Below are 27,092 nucleotides of genomic sequence, written 5' to 3'. Positions count from 1 at the left end.
AAGTGATAAACTTTATGTCCTGAATACAAAGCGTTATGTTTGGGGCAAACCAAACATAACATCACTGAGTACCGCTCTTCATATTTTGAAGTATGGTTATGGCTACATCAACGTTATGGGTATGCTTGTCATCGGAAAGGACTAGGGAGTTTTTTAGGATAAAAAAAAAACAGAAAACAATAAGCACAGGAAAAATCCTAGAGAAGAACCTGGTTCAGTCTGCTTTCCAACAGATACTGGGTGATAAATTAATCTTTCAGCAGGATATCATAAAACAACAACCTAAACCACAAGAACAAATATACGCTGGAGTTGCTTACCAAGATGACATTGAATGTTCCTGAGTGGCCTAGTTACAGTTCTGACTTAAATCGTCTTGAAAATATATGGTAAGACTTGAACATGGCAGTCTACCATTAACCAACAACCAACTTGACAGAGCTTGAAGAATTTTTACAAATGTTGTAAAAATCCAGGTGTGAAAAGCTCTTAGAGACTTGCTCAGAAAGACTCACAGCTGTAATCGCTGCCAAAGGCGATCCTAACATGTATTGACTCAGGGGTGTGAATACTTACACTACCGTTCAAAAGTTTGGGGTCACTTAGAAATGTCCTTGTTTTTTAAAGAAAAGCACATTTTTCATCCATTAAAATAACATCAAATTGATCAGAAATACAGTGTAGACACTGTTAATGTTGTAAATGACTATTGTAGCTGGAAACGGCTGATTTTTAATGGAATATCTACAGAGGCCCATTATCAGCAACCATCACTGCTGTGTTCCAATGGCACGTTGTGTTAGCTAATCCAAGTTTCATTTTACAAGACTAATTGATCATAAGCAATAAAACTGGCCTGGTCTTTAGACTAGTTGAGTATCTGGAGCATCAGCATGTGTGGGTTCGATTACAGGCTCAAAATGGCCAGAAACAAAGATCTTTCTTCTGAAACTTGTCAGTCTATTCTTGTTCTAAGAAATTAAGGCTATTCAGTGCAAGAAATTGCCAAGAAACTGAAGATCTCGTACAACGCTGTGTACTACTCCCTTCACAGAACAGCGCAAAACTGTCTCTAACCAGAATAGAAAGAGGAGTGGGAGGCCCCGGTGCACAACTGAATTACAACAATACTGAATGAACACTTATTTTAACTTAATATAATACATCAATAAAAATCAATTTAGCCTCAAATAAATAATTAAACATGTTCAATTTGGTTAAAATAATGCAAAAACAAAGTGTTGGAGAAGAAAGTAAAAGTGAAATATGTGCAATGTGAAAAAGCTAACGTTTAAGTTCCTTGCTCAGAACATGAGAACATATGAAAGCTGGTGCTTCCTTTAAACTTGAGTCTTCAATATTCCCAGGTAAAATGTTTTAAGTTGTAGTTATTATAAGAATTATAGGATTATTTCTCTCTATACCATTTGTATTTCATAAAACCTTTGACTATTGGATGTTCTTATAGGCACTTTAGTATTGCCAGTGTAACAATATAGCTTCTGTCCCTCTCCTCGCCCCTACCTGGGCTCGAAACAGGAACACATCAACAACAGCCACCTTCAAAGCATTGTTACCCATCGCTCCACAAAAGCCGCGGCCCTTGCAGAGCAAGGGGAACAACTACTTCAAGGTCTCAGAGCGAGTGACGTCACCGATTGAAATGCTATTAGCTAGCCATCGGTTACACCAGCCTAATCTCGGGAGTTGGTAAGCTTGAAGTCATAAACAGCTCAATGCTTGAAGCACAGCGAAGAGCTGCTGGCAAACACACAAAAGTGCTGTTTGAATGAATGCTTACGAGCCTGCTGCTGCCTACCACCGCTCAGTCAGACTGCTCTATCAAATATCAAATCATAGACTTAATTATAACATAATAACACACAGAAATACGAGCCTTAGGTCATTAATATGGTCAAATCCGGAAACTATATTTTCAAAACAAAACGTTTATCCTTTCAGTGAAATACGGAACCGTTCCATATTTTATCTAACGGGTGGCATCCCTGTCTAAATATTTATGTTACATTGCACAACCTTCAATGTTATGTCATAATTATGTACAATTCTAGCAAATTAATTATGGTCTTTCTTAGGAAGAAATGGTCTTCACACAGTTCGCAACGAGCCAGGCAGCCCAAACTGCTGCATATACCCTGACTCTGCTTGCACAGAACGCAAGAGAAGTGACACAATTTCCCTAGTTAAAAGAAATTCATGTTAGCAGGCAATATTAACTAAATACGCAGGTTTAAAAATATTTACTTGTGTATTGATTTTAAGAAAGGCATTGATGTTTATGGTTAGGTACACATTGGTGCAACGACAAATGCGCTTGTTAAATCATCACCCGTTTGGCGAAGTAGGCTGTGATTCGATGAGAAATGAATAGGCACCGCATTGATTATATGCAACGCAGGACAAGCTAGATAAACTAGTAATATCAACCATGTGTAGTTAACCTCTTTGATCTCTAGGGGCGCCATTTCATTTTTGGATAAAAAACGTTCCCGTTTTAAGCGCGATATTTTGTCACGAAAAGATGCTCGACTATGCATATTCTTGACAGTTTTTGAAAGAAAACACTCTGAAGTTTCAGAATCGGCAAAGATATTGTCTGTAAGTGCCCCAGAACTCATTCTACAGGCGAAACCAAGATGATGCGTCAACCAGGAAATGAGCAGAATCTCTGAAGCTCTGTTTTCCATTGTCTCCTTATATGGCTGTGATTGCGCAAGGAATGAGCCTACACTTTCTGTCGTTCCCCCAAGGTGTTAGCAGCATTGTGACGTATTTGTAGGCATATCATTGGAAGATTGACCACAAGAGACTACATTTTCCAAGTGTCCGCCTGGTGTCCTGCGTGGAATTCGGTGCGCAAACACCAGCTGCTTGTACTTTTCCATTTGATTGAGGGGAGAAACCATGCTTCCACGAACGATATATCATTGAAGAGATATGTGAAAAACACCTTGAGGATTGATTCTAAACAACGTTTGCCATGTTTTCAGTCGATATTATGGAGTTAATTTGGAAAAAAGTTCGCGTTTTGAGGACTGAATTTTCGTTTTTTTTTTGGTAGCCAAATGTGATGTGCAAAACGGAGCTATTTCTAATACACAAAGAATCTTTTTGGGAAAAACTGAGCATCTGCTATCTAACTGAGAGTCTCCTCATTGAAAACATCCAAAGTTCTTCAAAGGTAAATTATTTTATTTGAAGGCTTTTATGTTTTTGTTGAAATCTTGCGTGCTGGATGCTAACGCTAATGCTAACGCTAAATGCTACGCTAGCTAGCCACTTTTACACAAATGATTGTTTTCCTATGGTTGAGAAGCATATTTTGAAAATCTGAGATGACAGTGTTGTTTACAAAAGGCTAAGCTTGAGAGATGGCATATTTATTTCATTTCATTTGCGATTTTCATGAATAGTTAACGTTGCGTTATGGTAATGAGCTTAGGTCTGTAAATAGAATCCCGGATCCGGGTTTGGTACACGCAACAGGTTAACTAGTGATTATGTTAAGATTGATTGTTTTTTATAAGATAAGTTTAATGCTAGCTAGCAACTTACCTTGGCTTCTTGCTGCACTCGCGTAACAGGGAGTCAGCCTGCCACTCAGGCTCCCTGTGGAGTGCAATGTAATCAGCCACAATCGGTGTCCAAAAATGCCGTTTACCGATTGTTATGAAAACGTGAAATCGGCCCTAATTAATCGGCCATTCTGATTAATCGGACGACTTCTACTCGTAATTTAACAATTTCATTTGTATTTACAGATGGCATACAAGTTTGTATGAGGTAGGGGTGCCTTCCAATCAAACCTTGCTTAGGGCCCCCAAAAGGCTAGGGCCGGCCCTGCATATAGAGACATGGAGACTTAGGGGCCCTGGGCCACTTGAGGCACTCAACAATGCACCTCTACACAGAGCCTCACTTCCTGTATCTTCAGAAACAGATGGCCATTGTGACTTTCTGGGAGATTTAACCGTTCTCATCTGTGGACGATGTGAGGGTAGAAGGGAAAGGGGCCATAAAGACCTTGAAACTGAAAGAAACACTTCTGTAGAAGAGCTTACACTAACAGTCAGAGCTTGCTTACTATCCCTCTCGAAAGCCCTTGGAAAACAAACAGCTTGTTTTACAGAGTCAGAAGGACAGAGACAGAGAAAAAGAGGGAGCGAGTGCTGATTTGGTAGCTATCTGGTCTTCTATTTTCACTGTGGGAGCGTAACATACCCGAGGCACTTCGCCTACATTTTCCTACCCCTTCTCCTCCTCCCTTTTGAGAGGTATTTCGCCTGAACCTAACTCTCTCCCACCTGGATTTAATATGCTGCAAGCAGGGGGGGGCTGCGGGGAGAGAGAAAGGGGTAGAGGACTAGTCCAGATGAGTCTGAGCCATGAGCTGGAGGGGCACAAGTGTTTACAGAGGGACGAAAGACAGACAGCTCTGACTGAAACCTTCCAAGCGAGTTGGCTTTCATTTCTGGGTTATAAGAAAGGAGTCCTACTTCTTGGCCAAACCTTGAAATAACCTAGAAATGGGTGACAAGAGAATTTCACAGAAACCCTAACGACACTAGTAACCACTTCCAAACCAAACCTTTAAGACAAAGTAAGAGAAAACTCAGATCCAACCCTTTTCAAATGAACAACTACCTCTTACACAGTGGACCTGAAAGACCTAAGAGGCAAGCCTCCAAGCAAGACATTAGACAGTTTTGATGTGGCCACTTGTACAGAAATGTGCAGTCTTACCTCGCCCCCTTCGATCCCCAATTTTCCGACTGTTCCGGAAGAGTTCATGACTTCCCCAAACTCTCAAAAGATATTAAGATTCCAGAGCTCTCTCTCCCGACAGAAATGCGATGAAAGACAAACGCAGTCCCTTAGTCCCTTGTCTTCAGATGCATGTAGTCTCCAGTGCCGCTGGCTGCTGTGGCAAACCACCTTCATTCAGAAAAATCCCACACTGTGATCAGAATGAACACACACGCAGCATACACGCAAAAACCAAAAGATGGAGGTAAATACACATACACAAACCCGCTCGCGTTCAGAAGTGCACAGTCACACACACCGGCACATGTTCCATGATCCGTTATCAGTTAAGTCATTAGCGCTCCTGCTGCCCCTCAGGAGAACCGTTCCCGAGTGTAACCAAGGAAAACTGATGGAGTCTCTCTTGGCTGGCTCGCCTTTTCCCTGCCGCTCCCCCGTCATCTCCACGCGCTGCCGCCACCCGGGGCCAGGCTCAGTGCGTCTGTGTGTGTGTGTGTGTAGCGGGCAGCGTTCCCCAGTGTGTTATCGTCTCTGCTGCTCGACTGTCTGTCGGATTCCAGTCTACGAGCAGTTGTTCCTCCTTATCCCCCTCTCCTCTTGTTCTCTCCACCTCCTCTCTTCGATATGGATTCAAGTTTTAGCAGCACCCCCCTCTCATTCCTTCAGTCGGTCTGTGCCACTCCCAGACCTCTCTCTCTCTCTCTGAAACTCAGACAAGCACTCACACCAAAGAGTGCCGCGGCACTAATGGTATGTTCAACAGAGTGCATGCTCTCTCCCTCCCTCCCTCCCTCCCTGAGCTCTAGAAATGGCAGCATTCCAGAACTTTCCCTCATCTCCACTCTTGGAGGATGTTAAAGCAATTAAAGTGCACTTCTGGCATTGTGGCTCCTCTCGTAGACTTAATTATAGTGTGTAGGGTACGCTAATAGACCAGTTCATTAGCAGCCCATTCAGGCCTCATTAAATATGAACAGATTGGAGCACTTCATTAATATATTGATGACTGGGGTTTAGAGCAACCAGTAATGAACGTTTGACTACATGGATCAACGCAATATTTGTTAGCCGATAAGACTAGCTAATTCAGAAAGGTTAGATTATGTTGGTAATGGGAAAGACAGTCACATAAGGATTTGAAAAAATGGGTAGTACGACCACCTCTTGCTCGGCACTTTGAATGGAACATAGAATAAACCGCTCCCCCTATTGATATTGGTTTGATTTTTGATATGACATGTTGAGATGTGACCGGAAGCCACATTAGGGGAACGACCAAGGTGTCAAGGAGACCACATAGCAAAGTAGCATATACACACACACACACACACAAAGATGTGGATGGACACAACAACACAAGCAGCTATTTCAGACATGCTCACACATACACACACAGATACACACACAAACTCAGCAAAAAAAGAAACATCCCTTTTTCAGGACCCTGTCTTTCAAAGATAATTCCAAATAACTTGTAAAGGGTTTAAACACTGTTTCCCATGCTTGATCAATGAACCATAAACAATTCATGAACATGTACCTGTGGAACGGTCGTTAGGACACTAACAGTTTACAGACGGCGATTAAGGTCACAGTTATTCAAACTTAGGTCAGTAAAGAGGACTTTCTACTGACTCTGAAAAACACCAAAAGAAAGATCAGGATCCCTGCTCATCTGCGCAAATGTGCCTTAGGCATGCTGCAAGGCGACATGAGGATTGCAGATGTGGCCAGGGCAATAAATTGCAATGTCCGTACTGTGAGACACCTAAGACAGCGCTACAGGGAGACAGGACGGACAGCTGATCGTCCTCACAGTGGCAGACCACGTGTAACAACACCTGCACAGGATCAGTACATCCGAACATCACACGTGCGGGACAGGTACAGGATGGCAAAAACAACTGCCCGAGTTACACCAGGAACGCACAATCCCTCCATTAGTGCTCAGACTGTCCACAACAGGCTGAGAGAGACTGGAAGGCAGGTCCTCACCAGACATCACCGGCAACAACGTCGCCAATGGGCACAAACCCACCGTCACTGAACCAGACAGGACTGGCAAAAAGTGCTCTTCACTGACGAGTCGCGGTTGTCTCATCAGGGGTGATGGTCGGATTTGCGTTATCGTCGAAGGAATGAGTGTTACACCGAGACCTGTACTCTGGAGCGGGATCGATTTAGAGGTGGAGGGTTCGTCATGGTCTGGGGCGGTATGTCACATCATCGGACTGAGCTTCTTGTCATTGCAGGGAATCTCAACGCTGTGCGTTACAGGGAGGAAATCCTCCTCCCTCATGTGGTACCCTTCCCGCAGGCTCATCCTGACATGAACCTCCAGCATGACAATGCCACCAACCATACTGCTCATTCTGTGCTTGACAGGAATGTCAGTGTTCTGCCATGGCCAGCGAAGAGCCCGGATGTCAATCCCATTGAGCACGTCTGGGACCTGTTGGATCGGAGGGGAGGGCTAGGGCCATTCCCCGCAGAAATGGCCGGGAACGTAAAGTCTCACAGAAAGAACTGGCAAATCTGGTGGAGTCCATGAGGAGGAGATGCACTGCAGTACTTAATGCAGCTGGTGGCCACACCAGATACTGACTGTTACTTTGATTTTGACCCCCCCTTTCTTCAAGTACACATTATTCCATTTATGTTAGTCACATTTCTGTAGAACTTGTTCAGTTTATGTCTCAGTTGTTGAATATTGTTATGTTCATACAAATATTTACACGTGTTAAGTTTTCTGAAAATAAGCATAATTGACAGTGAGAGGACGTTTCATTTAGAAGGGGTGTTTCAGCGTTTGGGTGATCCTGACCTTTAAGCTCAGCTACAAATCATGCTGCTCCCCAAGCTGGACACTGCTCATCAGAATGCAAACACACAAAGAGCAGAATAAAGAGGGGAAACGCACAGTCAGGCACCTGCTGGCATATGCCCCTAATTAGAAGTCTGCCTTACTTGCCATGCAAATTGGAACATGTAAACTCACAATGCCCTGACCACTGAATTCACATTCAATAGTAACGCTTCAAGGCAAGCGAGTCGTAATACTTCAACCTACCACCCTATAGCCCAAGGCTCCCCCTAGCTTCATCCAAAATGAATATTTCATTGTAAATGTAATTAATTCCCACCCTAATGTCTTCTCTCATCCATTTCACTAGGGGGTAAAAAAAAGAAATATATTAAAAGAACTGTGCTGAAACAAGTTCAACTACCATTCCCAGTTGATATTCTAAGAGAACAATATTACAATAAATTTAAAAGAATTCTAACAGCAGGAGGCAATTGAGAAGATGAGAGCCGTAGCAGAAGACAAAAAGTTGAACCTTTTCTGACTCTGCACTCGGAGTAGTATATCAGAGGTGCTGCTGGACTACGTTTAGACAGTACTGCTCTGGCCTTGCAAAAACACCTGCATGCATCATTTATGAAGCTGGACTTACGGTACATTGGGAGCTGGTTCACTTTCTAATTGAGTGACTCAAAGAAATGGAATGGAGCAGGAAGTCTAGTCTGTCTCCCTCTCTCCCTGACCAGTGAACATTAAACGAGAACAATGATATGGAGAATAGACCCCTTCTTTACTCAAGACTTTTCTTTTTTCTAAGAGGTTTTCTAGGATGATAGAAAAGTAATTAGACAGCAAGATAAAAAGTAATTTGGCTGTTACTAGTAGTGGAAGAAAGCTCAAATAACCATCACTACACAACAGGGAAATAAAATCTCCCAGATCAATGTAAAGTAATACAGCACGGCATACATGTACACAAATCATACTGCTATAGACTGAAATACACATTAATATAAAATAACATAGGCCTCAATAGAAAGTGATTCTCCAAACAGACTAAAATGAGAGGCATCCCTGAAGATCGATAGCATGTTTCCCATCAAATCCACACAGCAGTCTAAAACGTCCAACAATCTCACCCACCTAGATATCCAAGTCCCAACAGTTACTCTTTGCAGTGGTCTCTGGTCTCGAGCTACGTCCACTCCAACCTGGCAAATCAGCTCTAGGCTATAGGGCCGACACGGCCTAAAGCGACTTTCCCCACAGAAATACCACCCATCTCTTTCATCCTGCCCAGCCTTGCTTACCTCATCACCAACGTACAGTCCTCTCAACAGCCCTCCAACATCAACATGTTAGTCCAAAAGAGCTATATAAAAAGACAAGCTAGGCTAACACATTACGGCTAACACCTTGTTAGCGACCAACACAGAGCTTGGAGGACACAGTGACTGTGCATTGCAGTGGTGCTGGCTGGGAGGATGTATCAGGAGACTCGATTATGTCTTTCTGGGCACTTTTCCAAGGGGGAGAGAAAAGAGGAGTGGCACAGGGAAAGGGACAGTGTCAGTGCCACAGTGAAACCCAACTTGACTGTGTGTGAAATCAAATCTGCTGCGGGGCAGATAGCGATAAAGCTATCCTAGCTAGCACACAGGGGGGCTATGTATTGAGGGCATATATAGCAGCTAGTCTAGCACACAGGCGGGCTATGGGTTGAGGGCAGATAGCGATAGAGTTAGCCTAGCTAGCACACAGGGGGGCTATGGGTTTAGCGCTAGCCAGAGTTACAGACGCTAATCCAAACAGTGCCAGCTAGCCCCCAAAGAGGGAGGACTGGCTCACGGCCAGCCTGGTGGTGTCATTCTTTCTCTACCTGCTGAGTGAAAGGCCTTTAATCACATTGTCTGATCTATAGAAAAACAACTCCCACCAAAGCAGGAAATAGGCATAATACTGTTATAAGACTGACATAACACCTGTCACAACTGGTTATGACATCCTCAACTGGTCACAAAGATTAATTGTGCAATTTTGACCAGCAGTTAGGCACACATTGGGCGGGGCTAAATCTATGGGATGCGGCATGGAGAGAGAGGACTCAAGTAGCGAAATAAACTATAAAAATGGACGTTACACGGCTATCACATTTAACAAACCAAACATTCAAATACCGCTATAGAAAGTAAAGTACAAACCCAAAATTGTCCGTGCATCAATACCGGTATATCATAAATACGGTTTACCGCCCAGCCCTAAGGCCCATTGTTGTGCCATTCATTCGCAGCAATACCCTCATGTTTCAGCATGATAATGCATGGCGCCATGTCGCAAGGACCTGTACACAATTCCTGGAAGCTGAAAATGTCCCAGTTCTTCCACGGCCTGAATACTCACCAGACATGTCACCCATTGAGCATGTTTGGGATGCTCTGGATCGACGTGTACAACCGTGTGTTCCAGTTCCCACCAATATCCAGCAACTTCGCACAGCCATTGACGAGGAGTGAGACAACATTCCACAATCAACAGCCTGATCAACTTTATGCGAAGGAGATGTGTTGCGCTGCATGAGGCAAATGGTGGTCCACCAGACACTGACTAGTTTTCTGATCCACACTCCTACCTTTTTTTTGTAAAGGTACTTGTGACCAACATATGCATATCTGTAATCCCAGTCATGTGAAATCCATAGATTAGAGCCTAATGAATTTACTTAAATTGACTGATTTATTTATATGAACTGTAACTCAGTAAAAGCGCTGAAATTGTTGCATGTTGCGTTTATATTTTTGTTCAGTGTATATTGGTGCCATTTAGCAGCCTGTGTGTGTCTAGATTCATACTGGTGAAGCTATGTAGAAACCTAGGCTATGCTCTTTCGGTTAGGCTCTTTGGGAGCACGGTAATTGATGGGGGAGCAGGCTTTGTAAGACCAAGAGCCAAACTAGCTCACAACTTACAAGACACAGGTCATGAACCAAGGCTGGTATGGTAAAGGGATATCCTGCTATGTGTAAGTGTTGTGTGTACCTCCAGAGGCAGAAAAAGAAGCAGAAGGCTCTGTCTGGATGCACATTCCTTTCTGGATCACTCCCTTGGTGACTGCATCCACCTCTTCCTTCTCTACCTACCACTCTTCCTCCCATTCCTCTCTGTGTCTTCCTTCCCCTCTTCCATGAACATGTGGTGCGACGGCTCGGCTGCGTCTACATCCTCTCAGCAGGACTGCTTCCTCCTTTCCTCTCTTCTCTCATCCTCTTCCTCCAAACATCACTCACTTCTCTTCCTCTGGTGAAACACTGTTCCCTCATAAGCTACTGCAATATTGAAGAGAGCGACATGTGCTGGCTCATTTTGTCAAAATAAATTTCCTCCTCCCTAAATCCATCAGATACTGCATGCATCTGTTAACCTTTTTACAGTCATGGGAATTGGCCTATATCAACTGGCTAAATTGAAATGTTTCTTACAGAATAAATATGAAAAGCATATGCATAACCATGGTAGCAATTGAAAGGGAACATTTGAGGTTATGGGGAAATTATTAGACCAAAGGTGAGGACACAACATTTCACCTGACAAGACTGAATCTAAAAAAGAAACAGTTGATGTGATGTTCATTTTATATTTACAGTATTTTTGCAGCATTTGTTTATAACGAAATCTGAACATATCATGTTACTAATTTTATCCAGAGTAAGAGTATTCCTGGAGAATATGGGATAGGTACAACATAAGACAAAAAAATGATAAAAGTTTGAGTGAGAGGACTAACTGGTGTCTCCAATTGGCCACATACACCTCTCCAAAGTGTGCACAGTTCCTAAGTCATTTCAATGCACTTTTATGACTCAAAGAAGTCTTCAACTCTTGTAGTTGTTTTGTTCGCAATCCAAAAACAGTCCATTATAAATCGCAATCTGGGTCAGATCCTAATTTTGGTGCACATAGAAAGGAGTTATGAGTGCATACAAGAACGTCTGCCATGGCAAATGTTCTTCACAATAGACAAACATAGGCTCATTGTGTTCAGAACAACCCAGGGTATGATTTAATCTTGTAACTGTACATCAAACATAGTGGTCATACACGTTGACACTGTATATGACAGTCATTTTATGATATAGAAATGTGAAGTCCACATTTGGACTTACAGGTGTTTGGTTTGCTTGTATGGCATCAAAGCTGTAATTATTATAATCCTCAACGTCTCATTTTTCTAAATACACAAGAGTCCTCTTAATTTACAGCATTTCCCTCACTCAGACGACAAAACATTTGCAAAAGATGCCCAATTAGCAGGAGAGATGGAGGCAAATTCTTGTCGTGCACGGTGCTCAAGTTCAGAATGTCTCTCCTGTGAGAAGAATGTCAAAACCTGTGAGGCGCAGAGCCTGAGCGCTGATGTCATGTATAGCATGTTACTGTACAACCATTGTGTTTATCAGTGCCCACATCTGCCATTTTCAACCCGTATACAGGTACGAGTGTAAAGGGCTAATTAACAGATATTGATTTAGCTTTTTGCTGTCTTGAAAATAGGCTATCTATTAGGATTACTTTGCTCTATTTTGGGGCTTGGCTGAGAACCTGGTGTCATATCATAGGGGGATTTCATACTGAGACACCAGATGGAGAACAGCAGTGAGAAAGATACAGCCAGCTCTGCACTTCTGCTACGGACAAAACCTCACCATCCACACCAGTGGATATATTACACATGCTGAAAGAGAAACTGCTATATAGGTCAATATAGGCTACTGTATGTGGCATTGAATCAAGATCATACAAAAGTCTCTACAAAACACTAGTGTAAAGAGACATCTCTGACTATGGATAGCCTAGATCAGTCCGTATGGTTGCAACTTGTGGCATTAGCTTACCATACATCATGTTGTAAAGTAGTAGAGAATAATCACAGCACAGCATTACAGAGCAAACATCACTTTCCAAACCTATTTCAGTGTTTGTAGAGTTAATATTGAATCATGCTTTGACCACACTATGAGATTGAAACCCCAAGCCAACTCTGGTAACAACCGTTAAATAGATAAAACATTTATCTCACTTTCCAAGGTCAATAATCAAGTGTCAAGTCATCAACCAATTGACTTAAGGAATCTTGATTTCCGAGGCCAATCTCTGGTTGCATAAAGATAAAGTGAACTACTTGAGCATTCAGAAAACTACCATCGACTAAGGTAAACGTGGCTGAATGCAGTGGGTCATCGGATGAGAGCTCTTAGGATAATGAGCCCGATAATGAGATGGCAATAAACTGTGTGTCGGTGTGTGTGTGTCAGGCATGAATCATGGGTGTGATCAGAGGGTAATCCAGCAGTGCTGATGAGATCACACTTAACCACACACACACACACACCAATGTGAGCATGTAGGCATGAATCATGCCTGCACTCAGAGAACATGTACAATGCCTTCAGAAAGTATTGACACCCCTTGACTTTTTCCACATTTTCTTGTGCTACAGCCTGAATTTTAAATGGAGTCAATAATTATTTTGGTCACTGGCCTACACACAATAACCCATAATGTCAAAGTGTAACTATGTTTTCAGAAATGTTTACAAATTAATACAAAAATGAAAAGCTGAAATGTCATGAGTCAATAAGTATTCAACCCCCTTGTTATGGCAAGCCTAATTAATTTCAAGAGTAAACATTTGCTTAAGAAGTCAAATAGAGTTGCATGGACTCACTCTGTGTGCAATAATAGTGTTTACCATGATTTTTTTAATGACTACCTCATCTCTGTACCCCACACATAGAATTACATGTAAGGTCCCTCAGTCAAGCAGTGAACTTCAAACGCAAAGACCAGGAAGGTTTTCCAATGCCTAGCAAAGGGTACCTATTGGTGGATGGGTAAAAATTAAAAAGACATTGAACAGACATTGAACATCCTTTTGAGAATGGTGAAATTATTTGTTGCACTTTGGATGGTGTATCAACACACCCAGTCACTACAAAGATACAGGCATCCTTCCTAACTCAGCTGCCAGAGAGGAAAGAAACCGCTCAGGGATTTCACCATGGGGCCAATGGGGACTGTAAAACAGTTTGAGTTTAATGGATGTGATAGAAAAAACTGAGGATGGATCAAAAACATTGTTTACTGAGCAAAAATGTAAATGCAACATGCAATAATGTCAACGCTTTTACTGAGTTACAGTTCATATAAGGAAATCAGTCAACTGAAATAAATGCATTAGGCCCTAGTGTATGTATTTCACATGACTGGAAAGAGGCGCAGCCATGGGTGGGCTTGGGAGGGCTTAGGCCCACCAACTTGAGAGCCAGGCCCACCCACTGGGGAGCCAGGCACAGCCTATCAGAATGAGTTTTTCCACACAAAAGTACTTTATTATAAACAGAAACACTCCTCAACACCCAGCATAGTGGCCTTTATTGTCCCCAGCAAGGTGCATCTATGTAATGCCCATGCTGTTAAATCAGCTTCTTGATATGCCACACCTGTCAGGTGGATGGATTATCTTGGCAAAAGAGAAATGCTCACTAACAGGAATGTAAACAAATGTGTGTGCCATATTTTAGATAAATAAGCTTTTGTGCATACGGAACATTCTGTGATCTTTTAATTCAGCTCATGAAACATGGGACCAACACTTTACATGTTGTGTTTATATTTTTGCTCAGTATAGTTACTCCACAATACTAAGCTAATTGACAGCATGAAAATAAGTTAGCCTGTACAGAATAAAAAATATTCCAAGACATGCATCCTGGGTGCAACAAGGCACTAAAGTAATACTGCAAAAAACGTGGCAAAGCAATTAACGTTTTGTCCTGAATACAAAGTGTTACTGTATGTTTTGTGCAAATCCAATTTAAAAAATACTGAGTACCACTCTCCATATTTTCAAGCATAGTGGTGGCTGAATCATTTTATAAGTATGCTTGTAATCGTTAAGGACTGGGGAGTTTTTCAAGATAAAGAAAGAAATGGAATGGAGCTGCAGGCAAAATTCTGGAGGAAAACCTGGTTCAGTCTGCTTTCCACCAGACACTGGGAGATTAATTCACCTTTCAGCAGGACAATAACCTAAAACACAAGGACAAATCTACACTGGAGTTGCTTACCAAGAAGACAGTGAATGTTCCGGACTGGCTGAGTTACAGTTTTGACTTAAATCTACTTGAGAATCTATGTCAAGACCTGAAAATGGTTGTCTAGCAATGAACAACAACCAATTTGACAGAGCTTGAATATTTTTTTTTAAATAAATGGGCAAATGTTACACAATCCAGGTGTGCAAAGCTGTTAAGCCTTGTACACACTGCAGATTTTAATGCTCACTCAGTTTGGTTTTTCAAATCCGTTTTGGAATACTGACTGTCCAAATAGCAAGTTTAAAAGTGACCAAATCGGATGTGTGTACAGACAGCACTGCAAAAATTTGCTGACATGGCTACGGTAGTTGTCTTAGTAACAATGGGTGTGTGCCAAGCCTGGAATTTCATGTTGGCCTTCAAGAGGTGCCCAATCTGCCAGGGCACCAAGGTCATCTGCTTGGGCACCAAAGCCATTAACCAAAATAGCCAATGAAATTGATTTGAAAAACGAAAAAACAGTAGCTATTCTGTTAAGAAAGAAAAGTGCATGTAAATGATTAGACTAGTGTAGTTGTGCACACGCACACGCACACGCACACACACACACACACACACACACACACACACTTAGGCTAAACGCCAGTCATCTTTGACCAATATAATGCAGGATCATTATTCATATCTAAAGGCTTGATTCTGTCGACATACTTGAGGCACTGGTGGAGAAAGGCCACTGCCTGTTGAAAGACAGATATGACATAACAGTGGAGTTTATGCAACATCACACACCTCACAAGTGGAGGCAGTCAATATTTTGAAACTATTAAACCATAAACATAATTGTTTAAAACTTGGACGTTTTTTTGTCATTTTATGAGGAATGTTGTACGATCTTCCGACCGAATGTTAAGGGAATTATTTGATAAACACTTCCTCATATGACAACTTTCTTTCATCGTCCAGCTGCCAAAGACAAATCTAGTCATATTAACAACACATTTCTAAAGGATATTTTCTTTTTCTTTTTTATATGAAAGCGCCCGCAGTCACTCTTATAGCCTACAGCCGTGTGCGCATTGCTGCACTTATAATGTGAAGAATAGGCCTAATAGTTTATTAACATTTTAAGCTTAACATTCTGATCTGTTGCATCAGCCTAATTTATTTTAAATGTTTTTTGTTGTAGGCTACAGTGGTTGTATTAATTTGGGATCTATCGCATCCCACAACTGTTTGAGAGTTTGTTTGGAAGATTTATTTCTCTTACAGAAGGTCAAGCTAACCAATAGAATAGGTAAACTTGTGTACTATGAGGGATTGTTGATTGACTTAGGCTAGCGCTTTTGCTGTTCGTTAGGCCTACTCATATTGTTGGCTGAAGAAAAGTCAATGTCAACAGTTCTTCTAACATCATTTAGCACCTCGGAATTCGATAAGGACCCCGATGTGTGTCTGTCCTCTTCTAGCCTACTTCGGAGCTGCGATGCCTGTCAGAAGGACCCAATCATGTGACAGGCATTGGCTAATTGAGCAATAAGGCCCGGGGGGGTGTGGTATATTGCCAATATACCACGACTAAGGGCTGTTCTTATGCAAGATGCAACACGGAGTGCTTGGACACAGCCCTTAGCTGTGGTATTTTGGCAATATACCATAAACCCCCGAGGTGCCTTACTGCTATTATAAACTGTTTACAAACGTAATTAGAACAGTAAAAGTCATTTTTGGTCATACACGTGGTATACGGTCTGATATACCATGGCTTTCAGCCAATCAGCAGCATTCAGGGCTTGAACCACCCAGTTTATAATCAGAATTTAGATATCTGAGAGAGCGATATGAGTGAGAAGAGCTTCGGAGTACGGCAATTGGCAGCCGTGAGAAGAGAATTATTATATTCAGCCCAAGGGCACAACGGCCACTCTGGCTGCAAAGCATGGATTTCTTGGGGGTGAATTACGGCCACACATGGGGGCATAGAACGCTGTTGTCACTGTCGCCTGTAAATTCGAGTCCTGGTGTGTGCACAATGTTGTAGGCTGACTGGTGGTGGTGCTCGTGCTTCCGATCATTCAAAAGTTACGTAGCAAGATACGACAACAACAATGCCTGCCATGGAGGTTTCCCAGTTACTTTGAATGTTCAAAATCATAGTGTAAGAACACTTCTAAAGCCTCAAAGGATAAGATGATCCAACTTTCAAAATGAGTCCTTTTTGGCTAGCCACAGCAGTCAACTAGCTAGCTAGCCGTTTAGCTTTCTAGCACATTAACTCATTTGTTTGTAAACGATTAACAAGCTAGTTAGCTACAACAAGTTATTGTCAAATTGTCAACAGAGTAGCTAGCAAGCAACAAGATATGCCAAATAACAGTATAAATGTCACGTTCCGACCTTAGTTCCTTTGTTTTGTCTTTGTTTTAGTATGGCCAGGGCGTGAGTTGGGTGGGCAGTCTATGTGTGTTTTTCTATGTTGGGGTTTTGAGTTTGGCCTAGTATGGTTCTCAATCAGAGGCAGCTGTCAATCGTTGTCCCTGATTGAGAATCATACTTAGGTAACCTGGGTTTCACTTTTGAGTTGTGGGTGTTTGTTTCCGTGTGTGTGTTTGGGCCACACGGTACTGTTTCGTTTTTTGTAAATTCACATCATCGCTTATTGTTTTGATTCAGTGTTCAGTGCTTTCTTTATTAAAATCACCATGAACACTTACCACGCTGCGCTTTGGTCCGATCCTTACTCCTCCTCAGACGAAGAGGAGGAAATCCGTTACAATAAAAACCACTTGAGGGGAAATAAATCAGATTTGACTGTTCAGACAAGACGCATGGCAAGGAATCAGATTTGTACGTGGCTTGAAATATCTGATTCCATGTGTTTTTTGGCTGTTCAGACTGCAAGAAAAAAGAACAGATTTTAATCAGATATGCAAATAAATAGGATTTGAGTCAAAACTGCCAATGTGAACAAGGCTTTAGAGACATACCCAGAAAGACAAATCGCTGTAATCACTGCCAAAAGTGCTTCTACAAGGTATTGACTCAGGGGGGTATGTAAATTATATATATCTGTATTTCATTTTCAATACATTTGCAAAAATGTCTAAAAACATGTTTTCACTTTGTCATTATGGGGTATTATTGAGTGTACATGGGTGAGAAAAAAATCTACGGAATTCATTTTGAAAAATGTGGAATAAGTTAAGGGGTGTAAATTCTTTCTGCTGCACATCGACTCGGTACTGGTACCCCGTTTATAGAGCCAAGTTATCGTTGCTCATTGTGTATTTATTACTACGTCTTATTATTTCTCTATTTTCTTTCTCTCTGCATTGTTGTGAAGGGCCTCTAAGTAAGCCTTTCACTGTTAGTCTACACCTGTTGTTTACAAAGCATGTGACGAATAAAATCTAATCAGAAAGGTATCGTCGTCTGGGTTAGGAATTTTCTTGTCCCATCGCGCACTAGCGACTCCTGTGTACATTGTGTACATTGTTTCCTCCGACACATTGGTGTGCGGCTTGGCTGGGCTGTGTTTCGGAAGGACGCACGGCTCTCGACTTTCGCCTCTCCCGAGTCCGTATGGGAGTTGCAGCGATGGGACGGGACAAGACTAACAACCAATTGGATACCACGAAATTGGGGAGAAAAAGGAGTAGAAAAATAAAAGGTATCCAAATCAAAGAGGAATGAGAAAAGTGTGAGTTTTAGTCCAATACTGTTGGAAAGTCCCTTTGACAGTGATGTACCGTCCTCATTGTTTAATCTGTTGGTGGCCGCTGCATATGTCCCATGTCTCCATTGACAGTGTTAATCTGCCTTTACAGCCCTGGCCAGATGCTGGCTGCAGCCAACGGGGTAACATCATTCCCGTATAGTGATTAGCTTCCCCCTAACTTGCCAAACAAAATACCAGATAATGAACAGGGGTGTGAATAAACTCAAAATGCTACAGAAAGCAATCTGCAAACCCAGGGATTAAGTTTCTTCTCAGGGGGATAATGATATGCAGCTTATTTTCCCCCAAACACAATGCTGTTTACTGAGTGTGGAGGGATATGGAGTTGGGTAATGAGTGTTGGGTGAGGGGGCATGGGATTCTATTCAACCAGGGATGGCAATGTATTCTCTGCTATACACAGCGCTGGCTGACGCACAAACACACACACACACGCTCTCCCTCTCTCACACACACTCAATGTTTCTACTAACACAGGAGAAAATGTAGCATTCACTCGCCACTCAGCAGCTGATGTACGATGAACAAAAATATAAAAACGCAATGTAAAGTGTTTGTCCCATGTTTCATGAGCTGAAATAAAAGATACCAGAAATGTTTAATACGCACAAAAAGCTTTCTTTTTCTTTTTTTTTACATCCTGTTAGTAAGCATTTCTCCTTTGCCAAGATAATCCATCCACCTGACAGGTGTGGAATATCAAAAAGCTGATTAAACAGCATGATCATTACACAGGTGCAACTTGTGCTTGGGACAATAAAAGGTCACTATAAAATGTGCAGTTTTGTCACACAACACAACACCACAGATGTCTCAAGTTTTGAGGGAGCGTGCAATTGGCATGCTGACTTCAGGAATGTCCACCAGAGATGTTGCCAGGTAATTGAACGCTAACTTCTCTACCATTAGCCACCTTCAACGTCGTTTTATAGAATTTGGTAGTATATCCAACCGGTCTCACAAGCGCAGATCACGTGTATGGCGTTGTGTGGGTGAGCGATTTGCTGATGTCAACGTTGTGAACAGAGTGCCCTATAGTGGAGGTGGGGTTATGGTGAGCAGGCATAAGCTACGGACAACGAACACAATTGCATTTTATCGATGCCGATTTGAATGCACAGAGATACCGTGACGAGATCCTGAGGCCCATTGTTGTGCCATTCATCCACCTCCATCACCTCATGTTTCAGTATGATAATGCATGAACCCATCTCACAAGGACCTTCCTTGGCCTGCATACGCATCAGACATGTCACCTAATGAGCACGTTTGGGATGCTCTGGATCGACTTGTACAACAGCTTGTTCCAGTTCCCGACAATATCCAGAAACTTTGCACAGCCATCGAAGAGGAGTGGGACAACATTCCACATGCCACAATCAACTCTATGCAAAGAAGATATGTCACACTGCATGAGGCAAATGGTCGTCACACCAGATACTGACTGGTTTTCTGATCCACGCCCCTACCTTTATCTTGAGGTATCTGTGACCAATAGATGCATATCTGTATAGATTAGGGCCTAATGAATGTATTTCAATTGAACTGTAACTCAGTAAAATCGTTGATATTGTTGCATGTTGCATTTATATTTTTGTTCAGTATATGATCTCTTAATATTTGCAAATTAACGTAATTCCATACAAGGCATCCACATAATAACATGGTCTACATGAGTGCATAAAGATAAAAACTTACATGCTGACCAAACCACTAGCGTGACGTGCACGAGCGTTGCAAAATAAATGTACACATACATGTTACTCAATCATTAAATCCAAACTTCCCACGAGCGTCTACGTAGCCAGGTGCTAAAATAAAACGTGGTTCTTGACGAGCTGCAAGTCCCGCCTCTACCATCTCCTCATTGGTTTATAGGAGCATATACCCACGTGGGTGATTGAAAGATGAACAGAGGTCCACACTCCAGTTGGTGGTGGTGATGCACCTTAAAGTTGGTTGCCAACCGCCATATAAAGCCCAAAGAAGAATAAGAAGCCTGAAGGAGGAGAGATTACCGGAAACTAACACGGTTTTACCTTTTATCTGTGGATTAATTGTAGGATTAGAGGACCTTGTGCATTTCAGGTAAAATGTTTAATGCTTTTAGACCTGTCCCCAAATTAATATAGTTGGTTCAGAGTTCGTTTTGGTATTTTAACCTGCGTGTCCTAATCGCATCTGGTGTGGATGGACAAAATCAACATGCGCACGATGGTGCGTGCCCGGTCTAGTCAGCATGTTAGAATTTTGGGAGGAGGACATTTTTAGAGGAGGACTGACTCTCTTGCACTGGACTCTACCCACACATATACTACACCGACACTCCAATACACACAAAACATATACACACATGCATATTGACGCCACACGCACGCACACACACGTTGCTACTCTGCGTATTATCTGTTTATTATCTATCCTGATTGCCTATTCACTTTTACCTCTACCTACATGTACATATTACATCAATCACCTCAACTATCTCATACCCCTGTTAATTGATTCGGTACCGGTACTCCTTGTATAAAGTCTCGTTATTGTTATTTTATTGTGTTACTATTTCCTTTTTGTTATTTAGCAAATGTTCTTACTTTTGAACTCTGCATTGTTGGGAAAGAGCCTGTAAGTCAGCATTTCACAGTAAAGTCTACACCTGTTATATTCGGCACGTGTGACAAATAAACTTTGATTTGTCATTTAGACCTTTTACATTTAAACTTTTCATAAACCCAAATAAAAAGAAGCAACCCAGGCATTAAAAATAACTAACAAACACAAGCATAGGCTATACAGCATCTATACGCTCCCCCTACTCTGAAAACATCCCAAAACATGACAGGGACCATGTCCATAAAGTTCCTGTGCTACCTAGAGAACCAAAGCATTGATGGTTTCACGGCCTTCCTGTGTCAGGAACCAGATATTCCATTGGCCCTGTGGTCGAAGCCTGGCGGCCGCATTAAACACAGCTGCCAGCAGGTCAAACCCGTAAAGTGGGGCTCCTAATTGCGCGGGGGGGGGGGGCTAAAAACAGTTGCTACACCACCGCACCTTATCCCACATAATGGTTAGGCCTGGAAAGGGACTAGTAACTACACTTTCTCCATCAGACACGAACATCTCTTTCAGTCACTCACAACTGACAGTGTTTAACCTCCCATTCTCTCTGGTGCCTGTGCTAATCTACAGAGGGAAGGTGTCAAGATGTGAATGTCAGTAATAAACTTCTAAATTATTTCTATGGGTCAATAAAGGCGCCCAGCCCTGAAACCTGATATAGGAAGGAGATAAGACAGCCCAATGTGATGAATAATAAATATGGATGCATTAATAAAGGGGTGTGATTACTGCTCAGGGGAGGTGATGGAGATTATACAGATACCCTGATGATGATACCCCTTAAGGCTAAGTGACAGAGAGAGCCAAGGTCAACACTTAGGGAGAGTTGGAATCTCTACCTGGACGAAGCATAAAAAGCATTGTGATACCTCGCTGTGGTTCTAGCGTCAGAAGAGGTCTGTAGGTTTGACAGTTATCTTGCTGAAGAGTAAAGACACAGGGACGGTGTCGCAGTTAGGATCAGTATCTTCAAATCCTAACCATAATGAGGGGGCACCCTGATGTCAAGCCATTCAGGCCCAGTGACTGCTCTAAGCAGGAGAGGTAAATGCAAGAAGATTGAGTTATGATGAGCAGCACTGCCCTCTGCAGCATAACCATGCTTACTACACCAATAATTAATTCATTTCCCCCTATCTTCATGGTGAAAGTCTTTTCCCAGGAAGATTATATTGATTTTCAATGGTTCAACTTTTACACAGCACCACAACACTTCTTAGGTTTCTGTGTGTTACCAACTAGACATTGTATAAGTGTTGGAGGTGCCAGCTGACAACACGGTTGACTTTTCTGTAACTGCAATATCTCCAGACTCCACCACTCATTCCTTCATCGTTGGCAGTAAACATCCAGTAACTCAGAGGCTAAGCAGTCAGCTGAGAGTATCGCAGTTGCAGACTGGCTTTTGACTAGAAACAACTATTTTGGCCATTGGGTGGCTCACAAAATAATTCAAAAGGCAACATATCAGGAATCCATCAAATGCTACCACCAGCATTATGCAGTACGCACTCAACACCAACAGCAGTTCACTCACTGTGTTGGCCAGCTCCAGGTAGTTTCCCTCCAGGGGAGCACAGCGGGTGCTGGTCTGGGCCAGGAGTTTATGAAGAGCAGCCTGCTGTTCTAGGACAGTCCCAGGCTGTTCCAGGAGCTTCTGGAGGATGGCTGGCTGCTGCTGGGTCTGTGTCTGCTGAGGCTGGATGTCTGAACTCTGAAGGTCCCGGGCCCCAGAGTAGTACTCCCAGCTCTCTCTGACTCCTGACAAGACCCCTAGGGGACACATTATAACTCGATAACTAACAGGTAGTAAACTTAGAAATAACAGGTAATAACTCATAACTAATAAGCAGTGTGAAGGTTTGGCACTCCCAAACAAATATGTGGGTTTAGCAACAGAGCTAAAAACCCTAGAATCAGTCATGCAGGTTATGTTATGGTTGTTTCATTTTAGCACTTTGGTGTCAGTTGTTTATGGCCAATAATGACTGTGTAATAAGGATTAGTGGTTGTTTGCAGTTAGTTGTTGAATGTTGGGTGTTAGATTTAGTTGTTTGGTGTTGCCTGTTCTTAGCTGGTTTTATGCTAGTAGGCAGCTATGATTAATTGGCATCTCTTGTTTAACAATGTAACTCAAAATTCTGGCTAATCTTGATTGGCTATCCCCAAACTCACCCCTGCTAATCTCGCTACTGGTTGGCCAGGAGGTGATGTGTTCCCTGAGCTTCCTAGTGTCAGAGTCCTGGGAGCATTGGGAGATCTCGCCCTCTTCCTTACGGATCTCATTGACCAGCTGCATGCGGCAGCGGGTGAAGTCCTCAAAGGAGATCTTGCCTCGCTCGTCTGCTCCCAGCTGGTCCATGATCTCTGCCACAGACCCCTCCATGTTTAGCTGTCTACACACCATCAGCAGGTCATTCCTAACAGGAGACAGGGAGAGAAGGAGGTTTTTAGGAAGATGGAAAAGTTGCAGGAGAGAGGGAAGGAGATACAGGCAAGAGGAAAAGTATGGTGATAAGCAAAGAAACAGGGAGAAATAAGGAGGGACATGGTGAAGGAGAGGCAGAGAGAAAAGAAGAGGGAGAGGCAGAGGTAAAAGGAGAGAGAGAGAGAGAGAGAGAGAGGGGGGGGGGGGGGGGGACAGGGAGAGGAAGATAACTGTTTTCAATTGAAGAGTGGTGTACAAGTTGCAGCACTAAGTTGAATTGCTGATACATTAGCCAGGGCAGCAGCCTGAGGAATTGTCTTCACTTCTCAAAAGAATGAAAATAAATAAATATTAGGACAGGTTTGGAGGGGGAAAAATAGGTTTCCTATATGAAGTGGAAAGGCATACAATTACAGCAAAATATATTCCCCTATACATGGAAATTGAACATTATGCCCCTCCACCTGTAGTTATTCAGCACAATGGATATCTTATTCGTCAGTTTCATGTCTAACAGCTGGAATGCATGGAGAATATAGCCAAAGCATACATTTTCACAGAACTGGTTCCATTTATCATCTTTGATGCCTTACAGGGGCAACGAATCCATTTAGCAGTGTGTTCTATGCCACAAATATACATAAAAACATGCATCTCAAATGACTAAGCAAACCATGGGCTTTTCTGTAACAAAAGAGAGAGCTGAAAAAGATGTGTTTGAGTTTAATCAAAAGTAACCAATGCTCTTAAGCTCTCCTCTCCTGCATGTTTTAATTTTGCTCACCGCTCTCTCTGCTTGTGTATAGCCTGAAGCATGCCTACTTTACTGCCAAGAAAGAACATTCAACACTTCAGAGTTCATGAGCATTTTATAATTACAGACCACCACTATGATTATAACTCATATCGCTGTGTAAACTGTAACTTAATAACACCATAACTCACACTCACAAGAATATGTTAGGACAGGAATAGGCCTCGATTCCGAGGTATGGACAAATGTTTAGGTTCTCTGTGCTCAGGAGTCTTCTCCATGATCTTGCCTGGCTCATGCCACTTTTCTGCAGCCTGCACATGAAATGTAAAAGGTCTTTGGATGCTGCATCAAATCCAGTTGCTGTGATCTAAGTTGGAGTGTTGGTGTTTATTTACACTATGCAGTAGCCCTCCTCAATGAGCATGTGTGAAAGCAGTTCTGACTCAGTGCATAAGCTTTTAGAACATACCTAGCTTTTAGTTAGCTAGCTACATTCTTAGTTTCAACTAAATACACTGTTGCAACATTTTCATTGTCAAATTACATTTTGAGTTGCTTTCAAAAACTCAAGCCAACACTTCCATGGCATGCAGATGTTGTTCGATAGTTTGCCCTTGCCAGTTATCGAGACTGGGCATGGTTCGATGTCTTCGAATCAAAATCCGAGGACTTGTTCGCTACGGAAGTCACTGGCAATTTGCTCACATTACAAAACTAACTAAACAAGTGATCATATTTCCAGATCGTATATACATGTCTGGGAAAATCTGTTCATTTGCATTTGGTAGCCTTCAATTCTAACCCCACCGTGTCGTTGATAAAATAGACTTACCTGTTGATGTATCCATCACCGTCACCGTCGCAAGTCTGAAACAACCGCCTCATCCTCTCCTCTTCGCCGGTGCTAGATGTGTCACTACTGCCGCTACTCACACTCACCTCCACCGCCGCCATGATCTTCCCTGAATACCGTAACTAGTGTGCTAGGCTACTACCCCTCCAAGTATTCATTCTCAACGAAGTAACTGCCTCATCATCACACTTCCCGTAAGTGTCGACTACTACCCGAAATCGGATTGAATAGAATCAAATATAAACTTCGGTTTAGGTCACATCTGCAAAAAGGAGGGTGCAGCACGTGCCGTAAAAGTTAACCCCGAAAGTCGCGAATAGGGAGGCGTTAAAAAGCTTTGGGTAAAGTGCTGTGGAGTGAGTGTCGACCGAAACTCAGTGGGACATATGTGAAGCTAGCCACAATAAGGATTAGCCACAATAGCGGAATTTGCCTTCAAAATAAAACTCCCAAATTGAAAGATGAAAATGAATGCAAATAGTGGAATTATGACATATTTGAATGAGTTAATAATAAACCATTTTGGAAAGTTGTTATATAATTTTAACAAAAAACAATAATGACTTAATTTGACAAACAAATCTGTAGAAATCGCACTATGGATGTATTCAACTTCAGAATTGCATTGGGGGCATACTTATATTTCACTGTGCAGCCTTACTTATGGATTGAAATGGCATATCAGTCTACTCAGTGACACCCACAGAACACAACTGTGAAGAGTTACACAAATATTAGCGTCCTAGCTCTTATTACAGGAATTTAACTGTGGGAAATCACCTCCCCAGGCAGCCTATTGTGCGTAATGACATTCATATTTCCCTGCACAGCCTTGTCTATGGATTGTGAATCAAAGAAATGGGGTATCAGTCTACACAGTGACACCCACAGAAAACAGCTGTGGAGAGTTTACACAAATACTAGCATCGTAGCTCTTGTTACAGAACACTGAAATCCATGTGAAATGAGCCACATTAAGCCTACAAGTCAACCTACTATGTGTATTGGACATTCATTTTCTCTGTAAATCAAATCCAATTTTATTGGTCACATACACATGGTTAGCAGATGTTAATGCGAGTGTAGCGAAATGCTTGTGCTTCTAGTTCCAACAACGCAGTAATATCTAACAAGTATTCTAACAAATTCACAACTACCTTATACACACAAATGTAAGGGATGTACATGTAAATATATGGATGAGCGATGACCGTGTGGCATAGGCAAGATGCAGTAGATGGTATAGAGCAGTATATACATATGAAATGAGTGATGTAGGATATGTAAACAATATTAAAGTGGCGTTATTTAAGGTGACTAGTGATACCTTTAATTCAAGTGGCCTGAGATTTGAGTCTGTATGTTGACAGCAGCCTCTCTATGTTAGTGATGGCTGTTTAACAGTCTGATGGCCTTGAGATAGAAGCTGTTTTTCAGTCTCTCGGTCCCAGCTTTGATGCACCTGTACTGACCTTTCCTTCTGGATGATAGCGGGGTGAACAGGCAGTGGCTCGGGTGGTTGTTGTCCTTGATGATCTTTTTGGCCTTCCTGTGACATCGGGTGGTGTAGGTGTCCTGGAGGGCAGGTAGTTTGTGATGTGTTGTGTAGATCGGACTACCCTTTGGAGAGCCTTGCAGTTGAGGGCGGTGCAGTTGTCATACCAGGCGGCGATACAGCCCAACAGGATGCTCTCGATTGTGCATCTGTAAAAGTTTGCGAGTGTTTTAGGTGACAACCCAAATCTGTACAGCCTTACCTATGGATTGTGGATCAATAAAATGTGGTATCAGTCTACTCAGTGACACCCACAGAACACAACAATGCTAATATTTGTGTAAACTCTTTATAGTTGTGTTCTGTGGGTGTCACTGAGTAGACTGCTAGCCAATTCCATAGGCAAGGTTGCACATAACTATGCCCCAATACAATTCAGATTTTTTTTAACCTTCATTTAACTAGGCAAGTCAGTTAAGAATAAGTTCTTATTTTCAATGACGGCCTAGGAAC

At 42.3% G+C, this 27,092-nt stretch overlaps 1 protein-coding gene across 4 annotated transcripts in view; it reads right to left on the bottom strand.

Annotated features, from left to right (window-relative positions):
- The window catches only part of LOC139408668 (colorectal mutant cancer protein), a 115,747-nt gene extending 88,959 nt beyond the window's left edge, over positions 1 to 26,788 (bottom strand). Inside the window, exons 1-3 of one of the 4 annotated variants that reach the window (XM_071152850.1) lie at positions 26,557 to 26,788; positions 23,222 to 23,466; positions 22,584 to 22,819 (exon numbers count right to left, since the gene is read on the bottom strand). In XM_071152850.1, coding sequence (XP_071008951.1) covers positions 22,584 to 22,819; positions 23,222 to 23,466; positions 26,557 to 26,642 — 567 coding nt within the window. In that variant the 5' untranslated portion in view covers positions 26,643 to 26,788. Of the gene's footprint in view, positions 1 to 4,764; positions 5,509 to 22,583; positions 22,820 to 23,221; positions 23,467 to 25,063; positions 25,387 to 26,556 lie in introns of those variants that run through there. The other 3 variants (XM_071152849.1, XM_071152851.1, XM_071152852.1) reach the window with 3 other exon arrangements.
- Between the last annotated feature and the right edge of the window lie 304 nt (positions 26,789 to 27,092).

Source organism: Oncorhynchus clarkii, chromosome 5 (genome assembly GCF_045791955.1).
Source record: "Oncorhynchus clarkii lewisi isolate Uvic-CL-2024 chromosome 5, UVic_Ocla_1.0, whole genome shotgun sequence".
NCBI lineage: Eukaryota > Metazoa > Chordata > Actinopteri > Salmoniformes > Salmonidae > Oncorhynchus > Oncorhynchus clarkii.
The sequence above is the reverse complement of the archived record's forward strand: the minus strand, read 5'-3'. Positions and strand labels throughout refer to the sequence as shown.